Raw genomic sequence first — 16,236 nt, 5'->3', positions numbered from 1 at the left:
TCACAAAGGCTGTACACAGTTGCCTTGGCAATGACTGCATGTTGCTGATAAACGAAGCCGTGGTGTTTTTTGTGCATCTGACTGCCTCCAAGAGAATTTACATACAGAAATGACTACAGTTGTATCTTGTACAAAGCCGGATTTCTTGAGTTGGTCCTCACTGAGTTTGGATTATGGCTTTATTAGAATAGAAACGGAGAGCAACTCTTATAACACAGAGGGAAATAAAAACATTCTTTACAGTAAACATTCCTAAAGCACATGTGGAGGATTTAACCATTTTTAAATATTTTTGTGGCTTGAGTGTCTTTCCTGTTGGTCCCTTTTCTGTTTTCTTTGCACATTTTGTAATTGTTATCAGTTTAACTAGATTTATTATACTACAAGATCATGATGAAGTGTTTAATGTAACTGAGACCATTTTTTGAAAGTACTTTATATGATAAACAACAGCATGATCCAAATTCTGTTTATAAAATTAAACTTGTATTTAATCCACCAATCTGACTCTCTTAGTTTCCAAGAGAAATTGAAGTTAAAGGGATAGTTCACCCAGAAATAAAAATTCTGTCTTCATTTACTCACCCTAATAATAATAATAATAATAACAATAATATGTTTTATTTATATAGCGCCTTTCCAGAGCTAGATGCTTTACAATAAAGGCAAACATCAGAGCAACAGAAAACACCTTAAGAGAAATAACAATCTGAAAATAGGTGAATTTTGAGTAATGTTTTGAATTCAGACAAGTTATTTGCACAGCAGAGTGGGAGGAGCAAGTCGCTGAGATCCGGAGGAATCAAACCATGAAGACATTAAAAAGTTAGCAGGAGAATTTTAGAAAACCCTAGAGAACAATTACAATGGTAGTCAAAAGTGCCCCACAACTGTTTGCTTTCCTACATTCTTCAAAATATCTTCTTTTGTGTTCAACAGAACAAAGACATTTATAAAGCAATGTTACCTACTATGGTAGTCAATGGGGGCCAAGAACTGTTTGGTTACAAGCATTCTTCCAAATATCTTTCTCTGTGTTCATCAGAACAAAGACATTTATACAGATTTGGAACAACTAGAGCGTGGGTAAATGAAGACAGAATTTTCATTTTTGGGTGAACAGTTCCTTTATATACATACTAAATGGCAATGTCTACCATTCGCGTTGGCGTTCCTCTATAGTGTGAATGATGTCTTTGTGATGTCCCAAAGCATGACTGATTGTTCTAAAAAGAGTGAACAGCAAACGTCACAGATGTCTTTGTTTTGCTAAAGCTAATGCTCATCATTGCTAATGCTGGCAAAAGATTCTCAGGATTCCAGTGATTTAGTTCCATGCAAATGAGCTTGTGACAGATCTGTGATCTCTAGAGAGGTGTGTCCCAAAAGGGAAAATGACACAATGACAGTATTATACTAAAAAACGGTCCACAAAAACTATGAAAAATACTCGCATGATTTTCAGACACCAACGTAAAAAACATTTTAAACACGAACGCAGAATAGCTGATTTCCATTAGCCTTATCTTATAGCTGTTGACCACAGTACTTTTGTAACTATCAAAACAAAAGCTGTCCAGGCATTAAAATTCCAAATCTTTTTTTATTCTTTTGATTCTCTTTGCTTTGAGGTCTGCTACGTAACACCACAATGATAAAAATAAAGGCCAAGAAGATACAGTTAATAAATAGAACTCCTCTGTATAATGTATATCGCACAACTGTACAGTCCTGTGGGTCACATATGACCCTCAATGTCCCATAAACACACAATACATTGCACACGTCTTAGTTCATACGCACCACTGTGGCTGAGTGTGCATGTCCAGGTGTGCGTTTTGGTGCGTGCTTTGGGCTACATGATTGTGCAGCTCTTGGCTCTGTCCTCCCTCAGGGTTGGGGCGGGTTCGAGGGGCGTGGCTTGTGAGCTGACAGGCATTAGAGGCTGATTAGACATGCGTTTGAGAGTGCGCCGTGAGGAGCTTCTTTTGAGGCTAGGGGCGGGGCCACGTCTGACGGACACAAGAGTGGTGATGTGAAAGACGTCTCGCACGCTGTTCACGCACATGCGGGAAGAGCATTCGACGTACGCTACAGCGCCCAGCTCACGAGCTCGTAGACTCCCCTAAAAGAAACAGCAGAAAGAAAGAAACTAATATGAAATATGATAGCATTTTGCTTATTTGTTTAGCAAAACTGTACTATTTTCTCATCTGTAGTTTGCTATTAAAGTAATATTTGTATAAATGACAGCAAAAGCTGAATTTAATGTCAAGGCTAAAATCTCTTTCTCTCTCTCTCATGCTCTTTCTTGTAGCAGCTATGGTAAACAGTAATTTTACAACACACAATCCTTTTTTGTGCGAGTGTGTGTTCACCTGTTCATGTGTGACAGGTATGAGCCGCTGTTTGGACAGTTCTCGTAAGGTGTTGACGTCTGTCCTCATGTCGAGTTTACAGCCGACCAACACCAACTTTGCACTGGGACAGTATTCCTGAGCTTCGAGCTGCCACTAAAAGACAGACAGACTTTGTCATTTGTGAGTTGCTTTGGATGCATACGTAACATATTTAGCACAAGTTTGAGTCCATCTCATCTCAATGTCCTCTCTCCTTCCCTATCATTTATTGTGCGTTTTTATTTTCCTTGTGACACATTTGTGGCAGAATAATGACAACCTGTTGTACATCGTTTGTATTATTTGCTGTGATTTCTGTGTATATGTAGTTGTATGCGTGTATAGTGTTAGAGGGAATGCAAATTGGACATTAGTTACATCCAGACTCATCTACATCTCCTCTCACAGCGTGTCTATTGGTCCAGTACGGCCGTTTCGCGAACATTCCAGCTGTTGATGAAACATTCAAAGCCAGTGTAAACAGGGTGAGTATGAGAATGCAAGTGTGTGTTTGTGTAGTGCAGTGGCCCCCGCTGAATTCAACTATCTGAGGTATGGCACCATTTCACGGGTTCTGAATGTGTTCAACCATCCATCAAAACAGCACTGTGATCTTTAACCTTAAATGCCACCCATAGCCAATCAGATGCCACCCCCTTATATTCCGCATCAGGCTTTAGCTCCGCCCGGTGGCCTCAATAGTGGGAGGGATCCCAAGAGAGCTGCAAAAGTAAAAAAATGTGCAACATGTGTCTAGCGGAGCAGGGTTAGCAGAGGAACAGTGAAGGTCAGAGGTTATGGAACGCCCAGCAGGAGGAATCAGCAACAAAGGGCATTTGAACAGATTTTCGAGTCATTACTTTAGATCTCTCTGTCATCGTTAAATACTGTAAACGAGTACCCTGATATTCTTTGTTTACCATGATAAACAAACCCTGCTTATATTTTTATACTTAGCAGAGTATCATTCCTGCCAAAATACTTGTTACTATATTTATTGTTACAGCTGTTTTTTTAAGGGATGGTTCACCCAAAAATGAAAATTCTGTCATCATTAACTCACCCTCTTGTCATTTTAAACTTGACTTTCTTTATGACTTTCTTCTGCAGAACACAAAAGAAGTTATTTCGAAGAATGTTGGCAACCGAACAACGGCGGTACTTATTCACTTCTATTGTATAGCCACAAACCAATGCAAGTCAATGGGTACCGCCGTTGCCAACATTCTTTAAAATATCATCTGTCATTGTGTAAAATATCATTGTGTTCTGCAGGAGAAAGAAAGTCACACAAGTTTGAAATTACAAGACGGTGAGTCTCTCCCTTGTGAACTATCCCTTTAATATATGATGTATAATGTATACAGATTTCTTTTTAAAATACTTGTTTGGATTCATCCATACAGGATGCTTGCGTAGTTGCATACTGTCATATGCTGTCATACCCCCTACTATATTTAATTCTCACCAATTCTCAGACAGAGAACACACATTTAAGTTCACAACCTCGTCACCATATAATTGTTTTTGTGTGAATCCGCTATGCTGTCATCCTCCCACTGCAAAGCACCCACAAACAAAAACTTCTCTTAGTCAACAGTTATATTGTGTTTCACAGCGAGAGAATAATGCTGCAAGTATGTGGGCATGTTTACACACAATGTCTTTTCAGAGTGTGCCGTCACAGACACCATACACTGAATATGCTTCTTTTGAGTTAAAAAATTGTGATTTTTCAGCATAGGAGAGGAGCCGAACGGAGAGAGGAACATAAAAGAGAGGTGATTCTGACCTTTTTAGGGATGCTGTCCAGAGTTTCTGGCCTGCTGATATCAAAACAGATGAGCACAGCATCGCAGTCTGGATATGCCAGGGGTCGCACATTATCATAATACGAGGACCCTGCGGAACACAGTCACAGTCAAAGGTCTGGATGTAAACGTGAAAAAGTTGATCTTTAACTGAATGAGCAAAACAGTGCTAATGGTGCTCACAAACAAATCATGTACAAAAAGGGTCATCCAGCAGGACAGACTGTTATTGATGCATGTTAATACCACAGAAGGACAGGAAGAGAAATATAGTATGCAAATACACAACTCTATTTTGATTACATACTATAGGCCTATACAGTATGCTTAGTGTGCACAATGTGCAAATTTTGTGTAAGAACGGCTGCTTTAATTAACGGGCCCAGGAGTGATATCCCACCACCTCTCGCCCTCCCATCGATGGCCCTGCATGAAATACCAGGATGACTTACCGCATTTGCCAAAATGTGCAGTAAATGACAAAGCACACTGTGCAAAATTCTTTCACACACAGTGCAATGCACTTGACTTGACTTTTCATGTCTAATGTAATAAATGAAACAAGTAATTAGTGCTGCGATGCGTGATGTCCATTTTAAGTTAACATCAATTAAAAGGGCGAATTATTTATTGTTACAACCTATATGATAATTAAGCAACACTGGGATGCAATGGGATGGGGCAACATTGCTGAATACTATTATTTGTGTAAAAGTGACATTTAACACAAAAACAAAGCTTTATTGCCATAACTTTCGCCATTTACATTAAAAATGATAGTATATAGTACATTGTATGATACAGGGTATTCAGTATGCATTTATCTAGTATTCCATTCCCAACACACAATTTTTTTCCTTTCTTGTTATGTTTACAATAGTGCTCTTGCATACGACACACTGGACAATCTGTTTCAAAATTCCCATACAGTGCACATATACATACACGTTAACTGCCATTGTCTGCCAACAACATCTCCTTTTTGTGACTTTGCATTCGTCTCTCACTCAGCTGTCCCTCCCTCGAGGGAGGACATGAATCCAGACACCGATAGAGAGAGATAGTGAGAGAGAGAGATAGAGACGGGAAGTGTGAGAGTAACAATGAGCTTTTTGAAGCTGATCAAAGCTATCAGCTGGCCTCGGGAGTCACCCAATAGACCCCAAGTCCCGCAATCCCCTCTGGCAGGCCTGTCAACTATAATAATAATAATAATAATTCAATTATTTGTCAAGTATGGTGACCCAGACCCGAAATGTGACTCTGCATTTAACCCATCCAGAGAGTAGTGAACACACGCACAGCAACTACAGCCAAAGGATGATGCTTAACAAGACAGGAAGGACTTTGATGAGAGTGCAAATAAGGATAAAAAAGTATAGATATATGCTCTGTAAGAACTGGAAGAATGGGCTGGAAATAAAATAAAAATGGACATTTTTGTGGTTATAGTGCTTGTTTTGTATGTGATTGTAAGAAGCGACACAAATGCCCATTTTTGGTTCTCCCGTAACGGCGTTTAAAGCACACACACACACCACAAAGAACCATTCAGTCATCTCTTTCTTACCCTTTTAAGGTACCTTTTTTCGGCACAAAGAACCTTTTGAAAAAAAAAAAGAAAGGATCATTGGATGTTTAAGGTTCTTTATAGAACCATTTAGATAAAAAAAGGTTCTTCCACGGTAGGCCTATTGTGAAGCATATTTTAAAGGGGTCATATGACACGGCTAAAATGAATATTATCATTTGTTTTAGATGTAATGCAATGTGTATACACGATTTAGGGTTCAAAACATCAGGTTCCAAAGCAATTGTACTGACAGGTACGCCCACCTTACTTGCGTATACATTTGGGCGGTCTTAGTCAAATCATCACGAACTGACGTAGATTTGTGGGGGTGTGGTTACACGAGGCGTTTCAGGCAGGTCTGGGTGAGCATTCGCTTTTAGATAGAATGCATCTTTTGTTCCCACACTTTCATTTTTGCATGGCTAATACATGCATGGGCAACTTATAACACACCAAAGACACAGAAAAACACGAATTTGCGCCATATGACCCCTTTAAGAGTGTAGCATTTGTTTGTGTGTGTTTGTCTCTGTATGTGTACTTCTTTTAAATGCTTTCTTTCTGTTTAACAACTTGAAAATTCCTCGTCATTCGTGGTCACTGTCCTCTGCTGCTCCGCAGAACATCAGCGCCACATGAAAACCGTTAATTTCCTGTCTTGTTTGTAGTGGGTGTTAAATGGCACTGTAGAGTTCTCGGGCGGCTGTGTTTTGGTTTTGTGCTCGGGTGGATATTACTGTGATTACGTCTGTAGTGCCAGACATAATTTGTATGTTGTTAAGAACAGTGTGTCCGTGTAAAACGCTGCCCTGAATCTTTGGCAGTAAACACTCTCCTCTCCTAGTCACTTGGGTTCACCTCTCACCAGCCGTGCAGCTGTGTGTGAAGCTGAATTCTATGTGATGTCATTACAGATTGTTGTACTGTAGATGTAGCCATAAGCAGAAATGTGTCAGACACACACAAAGACATACACACACCTTATTGGGACAAATCAGAGAGACGGTGTGATTCTGTGCGTGTGTTTTTTATTTGCATAGACTTTATGTTTGTGGAAACTAATTGAAAAATAAAAATAAAAAAAATTATAAATTCACAAAAAATGTATTCTGACTTGTCTCTCAGTTTGTAAACACAAACAAAAACCACTGACACTTTGAGGGAGGGATGAAGGAAATACAGAAGCGTACACAACAAAGAAAACATGTCTCATTTCTTATTAGTCATTATCTGTCATAATTCTCCATATGGTTCGGACAAGTCACAATCATACTGTTTTTACAAATGCAAATTCCAACAACTGTAATAATACATAGATGATATATTGGGAAATTCTTGCGTTTTGTATAGATTAATTCCAGCACGTTGAATCATATCTAAATAGCATCCGAGTAAATCTGTTACACCAACAGTAAACATTTATATCACTAGGGCTAAACAGCACTGCCCAATAAAATATCTAAATATACTGTACGCTTTTGTACACAAATCCCAGGGGTGCCTGGCTGTTGTGAAGAGGGCTTACCAATACCACTTTTAAACATTGACAGCTCACAAAGCAGCTGAACTTTATTTTCATAGTGTCTATAGAATGGCCCCTGCTGAGCATTGTGCCCCAGAATCTGGAACGAGAAACCTTACAGTACAGTGAAGATTTACTCGCGACAGGGTTACAGTCTGACCCATCGAAACCCTTCAAACCAACAGCGGGAGAGGAAAACATTCCCATAGGAACTTAAAAAAGACGATTCCCAAAAAGGACTTTTATAGCTGGGTGGGGAAACACGCAGCAGCCCAAAGCGGGGATTTATGGGTCACGCATGCTGAGAAACCCCTGAAGTGTGTGTCAGGAGTGATGTAGCTTAACACCCAGTGTGGTAAAATACCACACTGACAGTACTGGTACCGTTCAAACATACGCGCACAGCCCTGACATTACTTGAGCTTTAGCCAACATGTTTATTCCTCTTTCTTTTATTACTTCATTAGAGTCCCACGTAAAGCCATTTATATTAAATATCATCATCTAGAGGTCACATCACATCATACACCATATTCATAAACCCTGTTTTTAAATCAAAATGTGGTGAGAATCTTTACGCTAAAAACTGAAATGAAACACTCCTCCGTCAAAAAGCAATAAAGATCAGAGAACCATGATCAGTCTCACATAAAAATACACAAGGGGTCGTACAGAGCATGGGAGGGGTCAGCAGGCATCAGGACAGGAATGAAGAGCATCCATGACTGGCACCAGGATTTGTTACAGAAAAAATTCTCTCATGAACAGTTTAATGCTATGTGACGTCTCTCTTTCTAATGCGTCACAGAGTCATAGACAACACCCTCACCCTGCAGAAAAAAACAACAACCCAAAAATGTTAAAGTCTATTTTTTAATGAGAATCTGACCCTGGTAATCTCTCTTCTAGAGATCTCAGTAAAAACACTGTGTTCTAATTTGCCAAGATACCAAATTCTGCAGATATTATCTGTTAATAAATATTCAAATAAATCAAAGAATTCATCTGGGCTGTTATTCGTGGTTTTAAATAGCTCTTACGTAGGTCAGCATTTTTATTTCAGGAAAAACTTTAAAGACAAATATGAACAAAGGAAAATAAACAAAGGACTGCTGCAGTAAACAAATTTACAGTAGGCTCTGAAACATCAAATAATGCAAAATATTATTTCTCTATTATTATTCTCGTGTTATTAATCTGTCTGTCTCTTCTGCATTTACACTCATGTCTGTTTAACCCCACAGGTTTGGCAATTCTCGATTCACTTTGGATCGCTATTTAATTCTGAATTCAGCAACGGATCTTACCTGATGTATCCCACATGTTCAGCTCAATGCGGTGTTTATCAATCTCGAAGCTCGCAGTGTAGTTCTCAAACACGGTGGGCAAATAACTCTGCAAAAAAAATCGCGTTCAATTACCCCAACAATCCTCACTGGCATCACCATGCAGTAGGCTATACTTCACCATGATCTTATACAGCCTACTTAATTTGACAGTACGGGGCTACGTTATTAGAGGGGCAATGACAATCTGTAACTCGTAGAAAACGTTGATTTAATGCTTGAGTTGTTTTTTTTGGTGTACCAACGCTTCGTGATGGAGGTCCCTGACCGTTGCGCCGCGTCTCGCACCATCGCCGCGTTTTTTCACGCGCGTCACTTCAAAAGTAATATTTAAATCTATAAAACTTTTTATATCTTATCCTGTCGCGCTCAAACGTATATGTTTATGTATCTCATAACATTCAGAGAGTGGAATCGCAAAATGTTTGAGTGACACATTAAAGGTTATGGTTCGCATCTTGGAGCAAACACATAGCGTTACTGGAAAAATTCACAGTTAACTTTAAATAAACCGTCTGTATAATTAAAAAATAAAATAACTTATGCCCCGGAGTTTAAAGCGTTATGATAAAAATCACTGTGAATGTTCATTATTTAGTAGGCTATCGTATTTTCTGTCCATACAGCAATTAATTGAGGTTATTGGTTCACCTCTGGGTAGTTGTCCTTGGCGAACACATGCAACAGCGTCGTCTTTCCACACTGAGTGTCGCCGACCACCACGATCTTACAGCGACTGCACTGCCCTTCCATCATCGTCATAATCATCTGCACTGTCCTCAGTCCCAGCGTTTATGATCACCATGCGCTACCTGATATCGTTCCTTTATAGCGCTGAATCAGAGTAGATACAGTGTCTGACTCTGGAGTTAACGGGTAACCTATGTGACAGAGAGAGTCCACTTCACAGTGGCACGCGCGCGCCCCTCCCCTGTCCGCTTGCCAGTCTCCCAGTTCCCACGGTGACACCACGCGCCGAGTCTCCTCTCGCGTCAGGAGCGCGGTCTTGCTGCAGCCCCCTCGACACTCAGGCTACTCTCAATGTCAAATGACACGCGGTTATGTAGCTTGTCTTAATTGCTTTTTGTTGCGGTTTGTGCATTAAAGTGACATTTTAAAACAGTGGGCAATTTAACAGATTACCAAATCTGAAGAAGCATGGTTGCTTGCACAGGTAAAGTTATTATTTCAGAACTGCACGTGTTAATACACGAGCTTTTTCAAGCCACGACTATAGACTTTTGACGAATAAATATTTTAAATATATTTCATTAAAAACAATACAGTTCCCAGATTCACCATGTCCTGTTTCGTCATACAGAGATGTCCAGAACACATAAAATGCATGTTTAAACGTTAATATAAATTACGTTATGAGTATCTTAAAGATCCAGTGGAATAAAAACGATTTTTTTTCTTTAATTAAAAATGAATGAGCCTTAAAGGTCCAGTCAGGTAATCTAGTGGCTAGGTTGCGAATTGCAACCAACCGCTCACTCCACTCCACCCATCCCCCTCACTTTCGAAACACTACGACGGCTGACAGAACATGGCGAATTATGCAAATGGCCCCGCGGTGTATGTCGATAGAAATAGCTCATTCTAAGGTAATAAAAACATAACGCTTCACTGTGTAAGCTCTTTATAAACCTCTGAAGGCGTAGCTATGTATATTATATTGCATTTCTGTCAATAGATCATCCCAAAAATTACACACTGGACCTTTAAGGACGTCAATAAACTGATATCTATGCTATCAAGCGCTGACAAAATTCGCATTTAGGAGATATAACCGTTCAAAACTGACAGTTTGCTACGTGCGCTCAAACAAATCTAGAAATTCCATGACATCACGCTTCACTTCAGTCTCTCTTCAAAGTTCTTGTCCAATCAAATCCGCTTTAGAATCCGAAGAGTCCCGCCCCCTTCACTAGCGGAGCTGCGGAAGTGGCGCCTCGTATCAACCACTAATTTTGCTAATTTATTAAGTCCTACATGGTGAAGGATGCATAATGCACTAGTGGATGATCCAGACAATGTAAACATTTGCATTAAAGTCTTAATTTCGCGTTAGTGTCACGCGAGCAGTGGCACGTGAGTGTGTTCCGGTTAAGAGACACGATAGAACAGAACTGATCACATGCGCGCAAATCCGCACAAAACGTATCTGACCCGTTTCAAGTCTACACAGTATTGAATGTTAAGGCTCTATGGAAGAGATCGGACATCACATTCTTGATGAGTAAAGGAGAAGACAAAGGCCAGTGTCACTCACCAACGTAGATAACAAGCTTCAAATGACACATCACTGGTAACACTGATCTTCCAATTCTTTTCGATAAACTTTTACACCACTGACGCTATAACGCTGTTAAATGTAGCTTTGCCAGGCTGTCTGTGTGCCGTTAACGAAACGCTATTGGTTGTTTCAAAGGGGGCGGGAGTACCACTTGTCTCGCGCTTTTGGCATTTTTTTAGTTGAAATGACGTCAACATCAAATAATGCCGCGCGTTCCAAGGCATTGCAGTGGGCCTTTAATGATGTCAATGTAGTGTAGCAGTAATACAACAATAAGATAAATTTAGACAAGATGTGGTTTGCTAACATTGTGTGTTAAGTAAGCAGACAATTAAAGCACTAACAGGACCCTCCTTACAAAGTTTTGCCTCCAAAAGTCTACAATAGGCACTATCTTTTGTTGTGCTTTTCCCAAAAGAGACAGAGAAGAGTCAGTCCCCAATGATCCATTCACATTGCCTTTCCTCTGATTGTGTATTTCCTCTGACGTTGTATCTCTCACACTTTTCACTGAGGGAAGAAGGGAGTCAACGTGTGAAAAAGCAAAGAAAAGCAGAAATGAGGCACGGAGAATGGCTTTTTTTTACACATATTGGTCTTAATTCATTTATGAGAGTTCTGTTGACAGGATAATTTTGCATGGTCTACACAAGAGGGCGCTACAGCATCGCCGTGTCATTCTCATTCTGTTTAGTCTGTACACTCTGTGTATAGTTGTGTGTTACACTAAAGAACGCTGCTGCTTTGTCACCACTTTCAGGATCTGACGCCGATGCTTATACTGTTTTTCTTGTAAAGGTGTACTCATTTGAAATATACCTGTAGACATTTACAAGACAACAGTATGATTTCTTTGAAGATATGTGAATTATAAAAAATGCTATACAAATGTAAGTTACTTTATTTTATCATCAGCATTGTATAGTGAATAAACAAGTTATAGCATGTTACCAGCAGTATCCTGGTGGTGATCATGTGGGCTTTGCCAATGGAACTTGTGATACATTCAGATACATTCTTGATGTCTGTAATACAGTTCTATGAACAAAGGAACTTTGTGGTTTGGCACAAATGGCAAAGTGATATCTTACATTTTCTGTTTTGTAAGAGTTTAGCAAATGTCAGTGATGATCTTATTGTAAATACAAAAAAAACCCAGAAACATAAAATATGAGTGCATGTTGCTTACAAGCAGCTCTGTGAGTGTCAGCACCTGCATTTTTTGTCAACTAGATGGTAAAGACCTCTGTGTAAACATCAACACTCAAGATGTTCCACACAAAATGTTTTAAACACGTTTTTGAAGCTTTTCAACTCTCACATATCCTCTTCTCTTTTCAGTGTGCAGCCACATTAATGATGACAGGGTTTTCAGAATCGCTCGATGACCAGCAACATGGACACTATTTTCTCTAACACATTAGAAACTGTCGCACCTATGAATTTAAAAAATGATTAATGAGAAAAGCATAGTACCATGGTACAAAAGCACCACTCGCGCCATTAAAAGAGAAACACGTAAACTGGAGCGCAAATGGAAACTAACCCAATTAGAGGTCTTTAAACTTGCGTGGAAAGAGAGGAAAATTGTTATAAAAAGGCACTAAAAGCGGCAAAGGCTGAGTGAGCACCTCCGAAACCACATAGAAATGTACAAAAACAATCCATGGTTTTTATTTAGTACAGTTGCCAAATTAACAAATAAACAGACATCACCTGACCTGGTTATTCAGCCGCACCTTAGTACCAACGAATTCATGAATTTTTTTACAGAGAAAATCGAAAACATACGACACAAAATAGTAAAAACTCAACCTCCAAGTGTACCCTATGAATTAGCATCAACCATCGCCCCACAAGAAAAGCTACAGTGTTTTTCACCTATAAAACAGGAAGATTTAATTAAACTTAATGCAACATCTAAACCTACATCATGCTTATTAGACCCTATACCAACCAAATTATTAAAAGAGTTACTACCTGTCGCAATTGACCCCATTCATAACATTATCAATTTGTCAATTAATCTAGGCCATGTCCCAGGACCCTTTAAAGCGGCAGTCCGTAGGATTGGCCTCTTTGTCGCCATCTCAGTTTGTAATTGCTACTGCAGGTGATGTGCGGAGATATTTCTTTGCGTGAGTTGTGATTCGGCGCTGCTCAACTGCGCGGATGAGTCTGATGTTTTGAGTCGTGGCCTGTGACAGTGCAGCGGTGAGAATCTTCACTGTACATCAGTAGCGCATAATAAACACAGATAACATGGAAGATGATATAACACGAAACAAATAAGAACATAAACAGACACAAATAGTGCAAATGGAGGCTGTGTTGAAGTGTTTTGATATTATTTCGGGTGCTGGGTCATTTTGTTATTTCTTATGGAAACTCCCGTAACGCGAACCGGACAGAAGATCCCCGAACGCGGGTCTCAAATGCTGACAGGCACGGTCATAAATCATTGTGCATCAATGACAATAAAAAAATAGTCTTACCTGTTCAGAAGACATAAAGCGATGTCTACATCCGTTTACAATCCTTTCAGATCACGGAGTTCCCGCCACCTTTGAAATGCCTTGCCAATATTACTTTTCGCAGGAGTCCGATCACATTCCCTGTTTCTTTGCAAACCGTCTTCAGTTCGTTCTTTCTTGTTTTTCACAAATGATGAATCCCCAGATGTCAACACTGCTTGGCGTTTAAAAGTAAAAGTACTAAACGCCGCCATAAATAATACTAAACGTTGTATGAAATCCTACCCAGCTATGGAAGGCCGTTTTATCAAAAATGTCTTTAGACGTAACGTGTACAGACGTTATACGCGTGGACGCGTTATTGCGCCTAAAGACGTAATTTCGTCTACAGACGTTAGACGCGTGGACGCGTAATTGCGTGTAGACGCGTAAACCTTAGCGGCTCCGTTGTCAAAATAAGAGTCACATCCAGCAATGCAGACCCTACTGATATTTTATCTTTGCTACTCTTTTCTGTTGGCTGTTATACTTATTTTATTAAAACATGGCAATGATACGCTTAATTTAATGATTAAATCGATAATCATTAAATGATTAATATGCAAATTTGTCCTATGGTGTGACAGCAAAAATGTAGGAAAAAACCCAAGAACGAAGATAAATCTCTCTTATGCTATTTTATATGATAAAATCCCTGTTATGTTATTTTATATGATAAACATAAATATTAATTATATAAAATAATGTAAAACTAACCAATTTATTCGTCAACTACCAATATCCTGTGCTGTGATCCAAAAATAAAATGTTAAATATAACAGGGCTGCGTTTCCCGATAATGTTGTCTCTTAACTATGAAGACTCTGAAGTTACACCTTAACTCAAGTTAATCCTTTTCTAGGCGTATAGCCTACTTCCTAAACTATACCCATAAGAGGTTACTTTCTTACGCCCCACGTTACCAGGTGCTTTCCATGGTGGTGGTGCTGAATAAATATTGATGTTCGACAATCAATTATTCACTCTATACAAGTACTGCTTTACTGCGTTATGTGAGGTAGCGGCTTTCTTTATAAAATAAGCACTTTAGAAATAGTTGAAGTTGCATTTATTAGGACTCATAGGATAAAAATAAACCAAATTGCAAACTAAATCCAACCATCGATATTATTTAATTTTGAAATGAGTGTGAGAACCCGCAATCTCATGCCCAAATGTATCAACCAGCTACACTAACTGGCAGTATGGTCATATCAAAGGATCTCAAACTTTGGGTCGGAGGGTCACACAAAGCCACTTGCTGTTGCCATGCATTAAAAAAGTTTATTCCAGTAACTTACAATTACTTATATAGTTCACACGTTTATTGTGCTTGGACACTGAATGCTCAAGCGGCGTATTTACAGCGCAAAGCATGTAGCTTATGGCCGCGTTTATTAAAGCATTAAAATATAATCAACGTTATTAAATTTATGCATTTGGCAGACGCTTTTATCCAACGCGACTTACATTGCTTTATCCTATACATATGTGCAATCCCTGGGATCGAACCCACAACCTTGCGTTGTTAACGCAATGCTTTTACCACTGAGCTACAGGAAGTGCGAGTGCACCGAGCTCGGAAACGGGGAGATGAGACGGGGAGGTGGAGGGGTGTTGAATTACTTGTAGAGATGGCGCAGGTGAGATTTCTGGTCTTATTTATAAGGACTCTCGCTTGAGCTGATAGGATTGCTGATAGGGAACCAGCCGAGATGATTATGTGCTCCGGCTTCTCCCGAACTTTGTTAATGAAACATCATTTATGCTTCATACAAAAAATAAAAAACGCAGCTTCCTCGTTTACTGGTTTTCTGACATTTTTCGTGTTTTTAACATGATTTTAATCTTCATGTAATGTCCGTAGTGATTCGGATATGCATAATACTGGACAAATATGTGTTATGTTTAATGTAAATATGTGTAATGTTAAAATGCAAATGAGAACTCTCGGGATCCCTTAGTGTTCGGGACTCTCGGCAGCAGCCCATGTTGCCCATTGGGTTGACGGCATAATACATATAATTTTACAAATGCACACATTCTTGAAAAACGCGTCGGCAGTTGTTAAGAAAATTTCGCAAAGCCATGCTTTCGATGGTCTGTCTATACCGCTTGTATTTTGAAATGCCCTCTTCTCCCCTGTCGTAAAATCACGTATACGCTGACGTATTCATTACTAGGACCATATGCAGTGCCACGCATGAGGGAGCATCACGTTTATATGTATAATTCATGAATGACACGTGGTTAAGCTAATGATGACGTCACGACTATATGCTTAATCAATTTTATGCAAATCTTTCCGTTTTGTGACTTTCCATTGCTTAAACCAATACGTCTGTATACGAAATTACGTCTTTAGGCGCAAAAACGCGTCCACGCGTTATATCGTCTGTACACGTTACCAGAGGTGTAAAGAGTACCTGAAAACCATACTTAAGTAAAAGTACAGATACCTTGCAGTGAAATTACTCCATTACAAGTTACAAGTCACCAATTCCAAAACGACTTCAGTAAAAGTCTTCGAGTATCTGATTTTAACAGTACTTGAGTGTTTTACTCATACTGAATGTAGGCTCAAAGCAGCACTAGTCCTCAACACTTAAGAGACACGTCAGTGAAAAACTAGAAACAGTTGATTTGTGAGGAATTTATTTTCTTAAATCATAATAAGACTGAACACCTCAAAATTGCAACAAATCATGGTCGACACCATAACCTACGTCATTACAAACACCCTAAGTCTCATTTAAGCTCAAGTGTTCATAAT

General features: G+C 39.3%; 1 protein-coding gene across 1 annotated transcript; it reads right to left on the bottom strand.

Annotated features, from left to right (window-relative positions):
* rnd2 (Rho family GTPase 2) lies at nt 1-9,677 on the bottom strand. Its single transcript, XM_057346852.1, has 5 exons — nt 9,303-9,677; nt 8,613-8,700; nt 4,192-4,301; nt 2,379-2,513; nt 1-2,125 (listed from the first exon to the last, which is right to left on the bottom strand). The coding sequence occupies exons 1-5, from the start codon at nt 9,417-9,419 to the stop codon at nt 1,856-1,858; spliced, it is 720 nt and encodes a 239-aa protein (XP_057202835.1). The 5' UTR covers nt 9,420-9,677; the 3' UTR covers nt 1-1,855.
* Nucleotides 9,678-16,236: the final 6,559 nt, after the last annotated feature.

Source organism: Triplophysa rosa, linkage group LG11 (genome assembly GCF_024868665.1).
Source record: "Triplophysa rosa linkage group LG11, Trosa_1v2, whole genome shotgun sequence".
In the NCBI taxonomy this organism is placed as follows: domain Eukaryota; kingdom Metazoa; phylum Chordata; class Actinopteri; order Cypriniformes; family Nemacheilidae; genus Triplophysa; species Triplophysa rosa.
The sequence above is the reverse complement of the archived record's forward strand: the minus strand, read 5'-3'. Positions and strand labels throughout refer to the sequence as shown.